Source organism: Panthera pardus, unplaced genomic scaffold (assembly GCF_024362965.1).
Source record: "Panthera pardus isolate Hobbes unplaced genomic scaffold, ASM2436296v1 HiC_scaffold_22, whole genome shotgun sequence".
Taxonomy (NCBI): domain Eukaryota; kingdom Metazoa; phylum Chordata; class Mammalia; order Carnivora; family Felidae; genus Panthera; species Panthera pardus.
In genome coordinates this window covers 12,956,065-12,970,247 of record NW_026526788.1, presented here as the reverse complement: position 1 = coordinate 12,970,247, position 14,183 = coordinate 12,956,065, and the positions used below count along the sequence as shown (strand labels likewise).

Sequence of the window (14,183 nt, the reverse complement as noted above, 5' to 3'; positions counted from 1 at the left end):
AGCAAGCTAAAAGTCTACCAGAGGAATAAGTACACACACATCTTTCATAGTTCAGCCAAATAAGTTTCATATATATATTATATATATGTGTATATGTGTATATATATGTATGTGTATGTGTATATGTATATGTGTATATATATGTATATGTGTATATGTATATGTGTATACATATATATGTATATATGTATACACATGCATGTATACACATGTATGTGTATATATATGTATACGTATATGTATATGTATATGTATATGTATATAAGATAAGTACACACACATCTTTCATAGTTCAGCCAAATAAGTTTCATATATATAGTATATATATATGTGTATATATGTGTATATATATGTATATGTGTATATATATATGTATATGTGTATATATGTATATGTGTATATATATGTATATGTATATATATGTATACACATATATGTATACACATGTATGTGTATGCATATGTATATAAGTACACACACATCCTTCATAGTTCAGCCAAATAAGTTTCATATATATATTATATATGTGTGTATATGTATATGTGTATATATATGTATATGTGTGTATGTATATGTATATATGTATATGTGTATATATGTATATGTGTATATATGTATATGTGTATATATGTATACACATATATGTATACACATGTATGTGTATGTATATGTATATGTATATAAGATAAGTACACACACATCTTTCATAGTTCAGCCAAATAAGTTTCATATATATATTATATATATGTGTATATATGCGTATATACATGTATATGTGTATATATGTGTATATATGTATGTGTATATGTGTATATATATGTGTGTATATATATGTATGTGTATATATGTATATATATGTATACACACACACACACACACACACACACATATATATATATACACATAAAAAGTGGTGAGTATATCCAAAGGAAGGAGGAATGAGCCATTCAGAATCAGAAAATCTTCGTGGAGATGAGAAGATGGTAACTATAAGAAGCCATAAAAATTGGGCAGATTTCCCAAATCAAAACACATGGAAATGGAGAGGCGGTTTCCGAGGCACAGAATTTGGAAAGCGCAAGAAGTGACTAAGGAAGGTGAAAGCAGAGCGATTCAGTTAGAACATGATGCACGCAGGGCTGTGTAGCCTGTCGGGCTTTGCACCAGTCAGTCCTCACAGCAGCCAGCTGGCAAAGGGGCTAAGTACAGAAGTGTGAGTGCAGGGAAGGGGAAGCAAAAGAGTGGAGGAGCTGAGGGTCACCGCACCCCTGGGGTCAAGGCAACAAGGGGCGGGAGACATCACAGGAAACCTCAGAGAGAGAGGACTGGATAGAGCAGGTCTCCTTGGGAGAAAGAAGCAGGGGTGTTTGGCCGAAGGACATGGCCAGCAGCTAAGGGAGTACCTCCCAGAGCAGGTTCATCAGTCACAGGGGGCTGGGCTTAGGGGACGATCTGGGGTCCACAGACATGCTTGAGTCCTGGAGGAGAGAAAGTACTGACTCCGAAATGCAAAAACTGCAAAGCAGAAATTCGTGCAGATTTAAATACACGTCCATGAAGCAAATCACCACCTCATCTTTATCGACGATCACATTTAGTGCCATAAAGCTGTTATTACTCTGAAAACAATTCACAGGTCAGTTTCTCCATTTGAGAACATTCCTGAGGATACATGATGAATGCTGAGAAGAGACGGTCATAAATTAAACGCTAATAATTACATTGAAATAATTACGATGGAAAAATGCTCAAATTGTTCCCAAATTTTACAGCTAGGTAAGCTAGGTATATTTTTTAAAGATGTTATGTTTGGGGCCCCTGGGTGGCATCCAACTCTTGATTTCAGCTCAGGTCATGATCCCGGGGTCATGGGATCAAGTCCCACATTGGGCTCCACGCTGACAATGGAGCCTGCTGAAGGTTCTCTCTCTCTCTCTCTCTCTCTCTCTCTCCCTTCGCTGCCCTTCCCTCCCTCATTCTCTCTCTCTCTCATTTTGAATAAGGGCTTGAAGGAGGGTGGGAAAGGAAAGTAGGAGAAATCTCTATGTAGGGCTATGGGGCACAAATTGAAAACATCCAGGAACTGACTGGATGTCGGAGTGAGCAGGAGCCATTGGCTGGTTTTCAATATGGGGGATCAGGATGATACTGTGGGGGAAGCCAGGAAAGGAAACCTATTTAGAGAGAAAGGGGATGAACTGAGCTTTGCATGTGGTTCTCTATTCTAGAAATACTTGTGGGTGTCTGTGATGTGTAAGGAATTTTTTGGGGCTTGGGAATATACCAATGAATAATATATCACCCTAGCTCTTGAAACGTCTAGAGCAAATCACTAAAAGACAGTACTGAGTTTAAAACACTCAAGGGGCGCCTGGGTGGCTCAGTCGGTTAAGTGTCTCCCTTTGGCTCAGGCCATGATCTCACAGTGCAGGAGTTCAAGCCCCACATCAGGCTCTGTGCTGACAGCTCAGAGCCTGGAGCCTGCTTCAGATAATCTGTCCTCCTCTCTCTGTTCCCCTCCCCCACTCATGCTCTCTTTCTCTCTCAAAAATAAATAAGTGTTAAAAAAATTTTTTAAAACGAGTCCTACGGGGACAATGAAGCACAAATTCTATTACAATATGGAACCTGACTTTGCGGTAAAGAATCATTCCATTGAAAATGTCTCTTGATAGGAAGGTCTATAAGCAGAGACCTATTTGGGTCTCTCTCACCTTCCTCAAGACAGGACTGAAGATAAAGAATCTTATTACCAAGACCACCCCCTTCCTTTGATACTCTGATCTGTTGCTTCTCATTACATCGACACCATTGTAAAGATAGGTGAATATCATCAGGATTCTCTCTCAGTATATTCCAACTAACATACTCGAGACTGGCTCTTGCTGCTAAAAAGTAGGGCAGATATCGGAAACTAAGAACAAGTTGCCCCAAGGCTGACTAAAATGGTCACAACAACCATGAAGCACAACTTTGTCCAGCCAACCTCAATGACCCCAGAATGGACTGAGGCTCTCACCAAATGGCGAGCTGCTATGACAGAGAATCCTTGCAGGAACACTTCGTATCATTCCTTTCCTGTATAAAAAATAGAGGCTCACAACATTCTTATTCGGAGGAAGCTACAAATGCTTCCTCGCAACACCTTGTCCCATTGATAAGAAATACGTCAATCCGTCAAGCATTTGTTGAGAGCCATCTTTGTCTCGTGTTGGCAAGCAAGAGAGAAAAGCGAGTGGCACACATAGATCTACACACATCCATTATCTTCCACGTCGGGATCTGTTTGCAAAATGTTAGAAACTTGCGGCAGAAACAAACGCCACTCCAATAATTCTTGAGGACACATTTTAAGAAGTGCGTGACTTGAGAAATCACGGGGCTTCCCCTGGCTTCTCTGCCAGTTCCCAGCTGTGCAACAGATCAAAAGGTTGCTTCACGGGTACCTGGGGGGAAAGTACAGTGGCCTCCTTGATCCCTCTTCCCTGAGTAAGGCCCCATTTTTAAGTCTCTTTTCTTTTCTAGTAAAAACTTACCTATTGTATAGCCGCTCTACGAAGTAAGCCATTTAGGGGCACCTGGGTGGCTCAGTCATTTGAGCGTCCGACTTCAGCTCAGGTCATGATCTCACGTTTCGTGAGTTCAAGCCCCACATCAGGCTCACTATGATCAGCGTGTCAGCGCAGAGCCCGCTTTGGATCCTCTGTCCCCCTTTCTCTGCCCCTCCCCTGGTCAGGCTCTCACTGTCTCTCTCTCTCTCAAAAATAAACAAAACGTTAAAAAAATAAAAAGTAAGCTATTTAACTGGCTGGCAGCTGGAACGACCTGACTAGGCTACCCATGCCAACGTGCTAACAAGCGATAAGATTTCTTTATTGGTGTCCTTTCACCTTCTTTGTGCTGTGCTAAGTAGTAAAGATTACGTTCCACCCATTATTAACCTAAAATGTCTTAGAATTACATAACGTGTAATTTAAAACATATATATCTCGTGCTCACTTCGGCAGCACATATACTAAAATTGGAACGATACAGAGAAGATTAGCATGGCCCCTGCGCAAGGATGACACGCAAATTCGTGAAGCGTTCCATATAAAAAATTTAAAAAAAAATAAAACAAAAAAATAAAACGTATATATCTCATAAAAATATCACATAACTCTCTGTTGCAATGACTGTATTCGCATAATTTATAACCCGTATGTCAGCAGACAGTGGTCAGTTTGTCACTGTGAAACCTGGTGCATATTATGTGCAATGTACCAACAAAATGACTCAGGAAAACTCAACTGACCCACAAACGTGAACCGATAAAGAGACAAGATATGTGTAAGCGAAACAGCGAACAGAGCAGCAAATTGACTAACGCTCAGGAGACTAGGGCTCAGCCGCACTGGGTTGCCTTCATATCTTCTGATGTTGTTTCTTCTTTGCTCTCTACAACAGGTGCTAGATGGTTCCCCCATTGAAGTGACCCTAGCCAAACCAGTGGACAAGGACAGTTACGTTAGGTACACCCGAGGCACGGGCGGAAGGGGCGCCATGCTGCAAGGAGATTACACCTACTCTTTGGGCCATGTTTACGATCCCACCACAACCTACCTTGGAGCTCCTGTCTTCTATGCCCCTCAGGCCTATACAGCAATTCCCAGCCTTCATTTCCCAGCCACTAAAGGACATCTTGGCAACAGGGCCATTATCCGAGCCCCTTCTGTTAGAGGTAATGCTCATCAGCTCTTGCCCTGGAATAACTCTACAATTTCAAATGATTTGTATTGCAATAGCCTTAGACAAATTGGATGGGTCCACCGGGAGAAAAGGACTGGAAAATTGTTCATGAAAAATCAAATATTATTATATCAATAGTTGTCCTTTCATAAAAATCTTTTTTCACATTACAACTGGTTATTGGAAAAACTTGGTCAGGACATAGCACAAAGGAGTCTAATGCATACATTTGGTCTTCGCATGGGTGCATAAAGTTTGTACAGACTAAATAGTTAGCTTCTCCCTTATCATTGGACCACCACCATATTGCAGTCATTTGTGACTCATTAGAAAATTTACAAATGAAAGCAAGGATGGGCCAATGAAAACCAGTTATGTCAAATAGCAAAAACACGTCAAGGCACATGTGCCTTTGAGGGCGACTCAGGGGCCTATTCGTATATAAATCAAATTATCATAAACATGTTCTAAGAGACACATGACATGCTTTCATTTGACCTCCTCCCAGGATTATGCGCTATGCCTTGTAAAAAGCCACACTAGTGAGGAAATAAATTTATTTCTCCAGGATATGGGGAACTAAATAGTAAAGTCCAAATAGAAAAAAGACTAACTACTAAATGATAAATCTTTCCTATGTAATCCTGTAAGAGTTCCAAATGTTCAAGCAGTGTTCTGGGCTCAGTTCAAGCAAGATAGATGAAAAGGAAAGCATTTTTTTTTAATTTCTAGTAAACTAGTTTGTCTCTGCCTAATGGGATCCTTCAGAATGGTCCTGCTAGGATGTAGTTAATGCCAAAAGAATCCCAGTTCTGTCTTCCAAATATAAAACCATTCTGGGCAACTTGACAACAAACTGTGTATTTAAATCCCATCCTTGGGTTTTAGTTAGAAGCAAAGGGGCATGTCAGATTACTGTGGAAACTATCCTCTTACTGTGTTTTACTATTTTTCAGGAAAACTGAGTTGGCTATCCTAAGATCTCTAGTCTTCAACAGCCTTAAAATTTCCATAATCATCATAAAATCACTCTACCCAAGATTATAATGCTAAAGAAATCATCAGGTTTTCCTCTGGTATAATCTATCTATGTGGTGGCAAATTATGTCATTAAAATATTACACATTTGTAATCTGAAATCATATTATTAAATAATGCATACGTTAAATATAAATTGGCAACCAGTTGTAATGTAGGAAAAAAACAAACTCCACTCCAAGGGGAAAAAAATACCTTATAACAAGAAAGGAAATCAATGAATGAGATTCATGGATGAAGGGTAATCAATTTAATTTTTTTATCAACTTTATGCCATCAGTAGGAAATCAAAGTGGCAACACAGCAAAGCAAAAAATCAAAAGGAATCTATTAATGAAACTCAATGGGAATTTAAGCCTCACATTGACAGGCCATGAAACAGAAAATAGTGAACTTAAAAACCTGTATTCTCAATGTTCCATTTCCCGACTGATCACTGGGGACGGAACTATTGGGGAAGCTAGAATTCATTTCTGATTTCCTGATCGAAGATAAAAATGCAACTCTTATTTTAATGCATGTGGTCATAACACGCTGGGATCTTGAAATAAATGCCTTCCCAACATTTATTAGCCTATAGAAAAATATCAACAAAAGGTTAACTGCAGACAGAAGTTGCAAAATTTTTCTCTGTACCAAAGTTTTAAAGTTGCTCGTGTACTTAGTGATGATGGCTTTGATAGGATTGCTTTCTTCCCCAGTCAAAAAGAAAACACACAAAAACACACCTGTGGCGACCCCTACCTTTGGTTGAGTTTCATTACATCAGAATCCTAGAGTTTTCTGTGCATCGTCAGGGCGGTAATCAATGGGACTTGGGCTAACTTTTCCATTTCAGTAAGATTCAGGGTGATTTTCTGGTGGTTTGATTCAGTTTAATGCCTTCTTACATTCCTAGAAATTTACATGAATGTACCTGTAGGGGCTGCGGGAGTAAGAAGACTAGGTGGCCGTGGCTATTTGACCTACACAGGCCTGGGTCGTGGATACCAGGTCAAGGGAGACAAGAGAGAAGACAAACTCTACGACCTTTTACCTGGGATGGAGCTCACCCCAATGAATCCTGTCACTTTAAAACCCCAGGGAATTAAACTTGCTCCCCAGGTAGGTAATGTTATTCCGGAGATAGTTTCCTTAAGTTAGGCCAAAGACCTTGGTACACCTTTCGTCAAATGATTTGACTTGATCCCTACTCGGGCCACTGCTCGTTTTGTTTTGTTTACATAGATAAAGTGGCCAATCGACACAATGAGAGAATGCCCCACCATTGAGTGTCACTGTCCCATTTCACTCTTCTTCTTAAAAATGAAGTTTGACACCCTAAATAATCTGAACTGGAAAACGAAGATCCTACTAAGAATTATTAACCAATACCTTAAATGCAAATAAAGTGCAGCAAAGACCCTGACTCAAAATAAATGCCTACCGTGTGGGAGTAGGCTAATGGAGAGTATTCATGACAGGGAATGAATAGACCACTCTTATGTGCCAATAAAGGACATCCTTTATTGGAAACACTGTGGGGTTCTTTAATGTTTATTTATTTTTGAGACAGAGAGAGAGAGAGAGAGGTGAGTGGGAGAGGGGCAGGGAGAGAAGGAGACACAGAATCCAAAGCAGGCTCCAAGCTCTGAGCTGTCAGCACAGAGCCCGATGCGGGCTTGAACCCACAAACCGTGAGATCGTGACCTGAGCCAAAGTTGGACACTTAACCTACTGAGCCACCCAGACGCCCCAGAAACACTATGTTTAAGAGATAAAAACCATGCTACTGATGGTGATATCATTACCCATATTAACTATGAGATGCCATCACTCTTATCCAATTAAGTCTTCTACAATAATTATAGTTGGGCAGTGATTATGGGGAATTTTTAATGCTCTCATTCCACAGCTCCATGTTTCTGCTTGAGGCTGTGGTTTTTATTATTGGAAAATTAAAAGTTATAAAAGCTGTTCCAGTATGGAAAATGAATTAACAGGGGTAAAAATAAAACAGGATGCGTTAACCCTTAGCCTGTGGGTGTGCAGTACCTCTGATGGCCTCCCTGTAGAGACACTGGCTAAAGAACCAGTAACCGGTCGTTCAGAGGTACAGTCTGTGGACCCTAAAGGAAACATTCCTACTCCAGGCCCAAAGGTATAAGCCCCCAGGTTTATGGAAGTAGGCCTTATGATTGCAAGCAAATAGAAAACTTGGTTTTCTAACAGCTCATCCTGAGTACTATTTTTGCAGGATTGATGGTTGTCTTACACATACACATTAGTTCATCTAAGGTTGCTGCTATCCTTACCCAGGCAATTAAAAATAAAGATGCCTCTCAGAGGGGTAAACAGCAAACATTTGTTTATTCAAAAACCATTTATTGGCCATGTATCACACACCACGTATTGCGTTAGGTGCTGGGGATGGAAAAGAGAATATAATACGGTCTTTGCCATCAAAACTCATATGGCAATCCAGTAAGAGACAGCTGACACATAAGCCAATTAATTGTAATAAAATTAATTGTAATAAAATCATGATGAAGCCTTGCTCAGAAAGCACTAAAGCTTGTCATCCAATCTATCTTGGGCTAAAATTTAAAATAAGGCACCTTATTAAAGAACTAAGATACTTGGAAATCTTTTAAGAAAATAAAAAATAGTAATTGTTATAAATTCCATGTCATAGTTCTATGAGCTGCCATAGCGTGAGGGACAATCTCTCCTTCTTGTATTCAACCCAGATCAGAAGTTGGTCATGGTTTATAGTAATATGTAAGGAACCATCTCTAGCAACTATTGAAAGTTCTTTAATTTGTCTCTGAATCTCTACAACTACAGCTTAGACACTGAAGGCTGTGCCAACCCAAACCAACAGAGTTGGAGCCTTAACAGTTCCGCGGTGGAGTCACAAATGCCCACCAGGAGCAGAGAGACAAGGACTGTCCCGTACAGTCAGCAGTTGTAACCCCAGTAACTAGTAACCCATTAAACTTTTTACCTTGATTTTTACGAAAATGTAAAGTTAAAACCCTATGACAAACGACATGAAGTAGGACTATATTCTTAGGTTATTTTCTCTAAACCACTGTAGACAGAAGGATTGAGGGTAATGAGGAAATCCAGCCACACAGTGCTGAAATGTCAGTTTTTCTTTAATGGAATAAATACATCCAACAAATCATAGAATTAAGCTATGGGTAAAAAAAAAGAAGAAGAAGAAAAAGTTACAGCTAATGGACTGAACTAAAAACATATGAGAATAAATGGCGTGAAAACGATTTTTGTGAATTAATAGATGTAACATTTTAAATGGAGTTCAAGTTGAGTTCGTCTTAAAATTGTATGAGTCATTAAACCATGTGGCGTTTTATATTTTCTTACATTAGCTTCAACACTGAAGATTAGAGTTTAAAACCCTGAAAGCTGATGAAATAGTGCAAATACGACAATTGGAAGGAAAATCACTTTTTTTTTTTGTTTTAACTCTCATAGATATTAGAAGAAATTTGTCAGAAAAATAACTGGGGACAACCGGTATATCAGCTGCACTCGGCCATTGGACAAGATCAACGGCAACTATTCTTATACAAAATAACCATTCCTGCCCTGGCCAGCCAGAATCCTGCCATGTGCGTAACATCTCCAAATTCCTAATTTTCTAAGATTTTTAGAGTAAGAGTCTCCAGTAAATTGAGTGTATTTTGTCACTATCTTTTTTTGAAAATGTTTATTTTGAGAGAGACAGAAGGTGTGCGTGAGCAGGAGAGGGGCAGAAAGAGAGGGAGAAAGAGAGAGAGAGAGAGAGAGAGAGAGAGAGAGAGAGAGAGAGAGAGAGAGAGAATCCCAAGCAGGCTCCATGCGGTCAGCGCAGAGCCTGACACGGGGCTTGATCCCACGAACTGTGAGATCATGACCTGAGCCAATGTCAAGATTTGGACGCTGAACCCACTAGGCAACTCAGGTGCCCCTACGTTGTCACTATCTATATAAGCTAAATGTTTCAGTCTACTGCCTACTCAATTTTCATTAAACGCAAACGTCCAGTCGTGTAGCGGGATAGAGGTGCCAGCCTCTCAAAGGCCCCATGTTTCAAACAGACGATGAAGACTGCATAGCATCATCCACCAATGAAGAACTTCAGATGTAAAATGTAACGGAAATGAAAACTGTCGCCCGTCTTTTACCTGTGCAGCATTCAGGCTGAACCACAGGAAATCACCACGTTGTACAGCATGACACCGTGCGCAGTCACTTAAATTTTGGATCAAAGATCCTCTCTGGGAGTGGGTATCCCCGCCTCAAGCCCGCGTCTCTGCACGTTTTAGGAACTTTCCTGGTTCACGTGCACAGTAGAACAGCCATGCGGTGCGTTAGGCATGTGCCCCAGGAATGTCGTATCCACCGCTGAGGTCCTGGGTCAGGTCACAAATCTCCCTGCACACACACACACACACGTACAAGTCTTAAATGCAAAGAGAAGGAAAACCACGCACACAAAACCCCACTACCCGCTCATCTGCAAACACTAACAGCAACGGAGCTTTGCTCCCATCTCAGCCCTCAGCACCCCAAATTTAAATGCCTGCCCTGACTGGATATGTCTTGCAGCCACCCCTTCACGCCTCCGAAGCTAAGTGCCTACGTGGACGAAGCCAAGACCTACGCGGCAGAGCACACCCTCCACACCCTGGGCATCCCCACCGACGGGGCCGAGGCCCCCACCGCCCCCGCAGCCGCCGCTGCTTTCCCAGGTACGAAAATTGTGCCGGACACGGCAGCCCACCCAGCGTGTTTGGGAAACCCTCCCTTGGGACCATGGACCCTTAGAGCTCTTTATGACCCCCACCCACAAGAAATCTGACTTACACCATCTGTGACCAAAGACGCTCTCCAGGTGAGTGGACCATCCAGGTAGGACAGAGAGGAGTGAGGGGGGAGGGTGGGAGGAGCGGGGGGGGGGGGGGGGGGCCAGGCTCGGCTCAGCTTGAGTAGCAGCGTGATCTCGAAAGAGCCAGCCTCTGCATCTGGTCGGCTTGGGTTTTCACTTTTAATGAGAGAGGTTGGAACTGCCTATTAAGAGTTGATGTTCACTCGAACGCTCAGGGCATGCCAGGTGCTCGCCTAAATGCTCCGCATGCTTTATGCTACATCAGTGACGGTCAGGACCCCGCAAGAGGTAGGTTGTGGCATACTGCCCATTGTGAGCTGAAGGAACCAAGGACAGGGATGAAGTAATTTGGCCAAGGTCAACTGGCTTTTAAGGAGCCCTTGGAGTATCTGCACTTTTCTCATCTTCAACTCAACTTGACTTTCATTGCTTTGCTTTCTGGAAGAATTGTGTAGACCACGCATTTCTTAAGTTATTTTAAGTCAAAAACTCTGTGTGTAAGAGAGAGTCAGAGACAGATCAAGATCCTTTCAATATGTGGATAATCAGCCCTCATTTTATCTGCTCTATAATTTTGGTCTGGAGCGCACTGTTTGCTCAGAATAAAGCCTGTCTGTAGATCGACACGCCTCCAGGGTCACATTTAAAAGACTTTTCCCCATTTATTATGTACCTACAACCAATGCTAACAATTAAAAAGTGAACCCTCTAGAGATTCAAAGAAACCAGATGACAAATTTGTTCTGGAAATGTTTCCTTAACAGTTAGGTTAAGTAACTCCGTTCAGTTTTAGCAAATAAAAGTTCATTTCTTTTGAAGAAATTGGTCATGAGTCACTGCATTGGCATACCTCCCTTAAGACAAATTAAGAGATCTGACTGGACCCAGAAATAGGGCATTTCTGTCAACCCATGCATTCATTCGTATATTGGGCACATACAGGCGTGAGAACTGTCTGTTGCTCACGAACATACCACCTGGGCCCATTCTGATTTTCTTTTGTTTCTCAAAAGTTGCGAATGTGTTTTCCATTCTGGCAAGCAAGGTTGCAACCGGTGAATGTGACCTCAATGCCAGCTTTGTTCTGTAGAACATGGAGAGGATGTGTGGCGTGCCCCCATGAGGTTGCCAAGACCACAGCTGCCAATGCACAGGGCAGGTCCCCTGGGCTGTGCTGGGGCCATCACAGTGAGCTGTGTGCGAGCTGTGTGCTCGCTTCCCACACAACAGGGTGTTGACATGTCAGTCTCCTGGGGGTCCTGTGCCACGGCTTCTCGGTTCTGGGAGAAGTTTCAGCCCCTGTCTTGTGGACAGCTGCACCCCAAAGCCACTTAAATAATGTACTGTAAAAACAAATGAGCCACTGTCAGAATTTTCCAGTTGCACATTGCAAAGGATTTGCTTTTACCTAAGAACGTTTGCTCTTGTCCTCACTTCTGTTTGCTCCCACAAGAAGTAAAAAATATTTAGGGCATGAGAGTTGTCTTGGGGACGCCTGAGAATCTGAGAGCCTCTCTTATAACTTTGCTGTGGAGTCAAGCAAAGAATAATGGGTCACAAGGGAAGAATCTGTTTAAATTCCAAATACTCTTGCACTTGGGAAATTAGCCAAGTTGAAGAAGAAAATTCAAAATCCCTAAAATAGAAATACACCACACACACACATGCACACGCTCTCTTCACACATGTGTATTTCTTATTCACTTATTTAGAAATACGATTTCCAAAGTCAGGGAAGTAATCGGTAACACATTTCTCATCTCGTTGGAAAACAGACTGAACTTCAGTCGTGCCTTAGTCAGCATTACTGGCCAAAGTGTTCAAGCCAAGGAGTGGATTTAATTTTAAAAAAAACAGTCCAGCCAGTTTCCTGCCACCACTTCCTGAGAAGCCACCAGAAAGAAATCAATGTGTCTGGGGTTGGGATGATGGCCACGGCACATAAACAAAATGGGCTTTTTCTTTTCTTTTTTTTTTTTTTTTCAGGTCCCTGTTTGTTGCTTAAGTATATTTTTCCTTTTTTCTTGTCACCTGCACACTTTTTGGGTCGTCTCAGAAACGGTTTAATTTTGATCTAAAACGTTAACAGAGAAACATTGCTTTTAGGTAATAGCTGTTTTCTCTAAACGTGGATGTCAATCAGCCAGACGTGATATTAATGTGACTGCCCGTGATGGCCTCCTCACCACTCAAACCCCTTAGTTGTCTGAGGGTGAGGACAAGCATCGTGGCCTCCAGACAGCTTGCTGGTGAGGCAAGATGATCTTTGCCCTTCACGGTCGGGTCTAAATGTAAACAGCCCACATATTTGCTTTCACGGTGCTACGTAGAAATACACGAAAACGCTCAGTATTTTTTCTACCGGTCTACCTACTCCCTATACGTCCTTCTTGGACAAAAGCAATGAGTTTTTAACATTTCACTCAGATGGGGGTGGGGGCACAAAATCAGACCCACAGAGCCCCCACTCCTCCAGCCCTGCCAACCTCTCAATCACCTCTCCTCCTTTGTAAATTTTGCGACCCTCTGATAAAGACCCAAGTCTCAAGTGTAATTAACTCAGCATCCTGTTAAGTTTCTGTTTCTCGGACTCGATCTCTGGTGTTTCTGATTCTGCAAGCATGAAGTGGATAGGGCACACATAGTTGACCTCACTTTGAGGAACACTGTCCCCTAAGTCACTGAGTCTAGATATTATGTCTCCTGAGTTCCCTTTTTAATTTCTTTTTATGTGGATTTGTGAGAGAGAGAGAGAGAGAGTGCGGGAGGGGCAGAGGGAAGGGGGACAGAGGATCCAAAGCAGGCTCTGGGCTGACAGCAGACAGCCTGGCGCGGGACTTGAGCTCACACACCGCGAGGTCAAGACCGGAGCCCAAGTCGGACGCGTAACCGACTGAGCCACCCGGGTGCCCCAGGAGTTCACTTTTTTAGAGGGACGTATTAAACTTTTGGCTTTAAGCGACGTCAAACTTTCATATCCCAAAAAGAAGACAGTTAACCAAAAGGGAGGACACCCGGATGCCTCTGCTGAAGCTCTCTCTGCCTCCTTCTCCAGGATACGCTGTCCCTAACGCAAGTGCACCTGTGTCCGCGGCCCAGCTCAAGCAAGCGGTGACCCTTGGACAAGACTTAGCAGCATATACGACGTATGAGGTCTACCCCACTTTTGCAGTGACTGCCCGAGGGGATGGATATGGAGCCTTCTGAAGATATCTTTCTTTTAATTTAAGAATAAGACACACACAACTCTATCCGGAAGAAATAAACCTCTCACTCAGTTTCCTTACGATCACAAGTAATACTTTTCCTAAAGCGATGCCTTGCCCGAGACTGGTTAGTGTATACTAATTGTAGAATCATGATAGGAGGCTGTATTCCCAGTGAAATCAAATGTCGAGCAGGCTTTTGTCTAACAGAAAGCTAAAGAACCATTGCCCCAACAGTCGTTTCTCCCAGGCTCCTGAGGGACCTGGTGACGGGTTTCTGAACCCTGACAGTGTAAAGAGAGACCTGTTAACCAGCAAGCGTTCAGGGGTCAGCA

At 42.2% G+C, this 14,183-nt stretch overlaps 1 protein-coding gene and 1 non-coding gene across 4 annotated transcripts in view; both read left to right on the top strand.

Moving 5' to 3' along the window:
- A1CF (APOBEC1 complementation factor) overlaps nucleotides 1–13,928 on the top strand; it is a 76,781-nt gene extending 62,853 nt beyond the window's left edge. For 2 of the 3 annotated variants that reach the window (XM_019430051.2, XM_053910262.1), the window contains 5 exons: nucleotides 4,447–4,720; nucleotides 6,665–6,870; nucleotides 9,247–9,383; nucleotides 10,363–10,505; nucleotides 13,698–13,928. In XM_019430051.2, coding sequence (XP_019285596.1) covers nucleotides 4,447–4,720; nucleotides 6,665–6,870; nucleotides 9,247–9,383; nucleotides 10,363–10,505; nucleotides 13,698–13,849 — 912 coding nt within the window. In that variant the 3' untranslated portion in view covers nucleotides 13,850–13,928. The remainder of the gene's footprint in view (nucleotides 1–4,446; nucleotides 4,721–6,664; nucleotides 6,871–9,246; nucleotides 9,384–10,362; nucleotides 10,506–13,697) is intronic. The other variant, XM_019430052.2, reaches the window with a different exon arrangement.
- LOC128772547 (U6 spliceosomal RNA) lies at nucleotides 3,992–4,098 on the top strand. Its single transcript, XR_008416728.1, has one exon. It is a non-coding gene; the product is annotated as a U6 spliceosomal RNA (small nuclear RNA).
- Nucleotides 13,929–14,183: the final 255 nt, after the last annotated feature.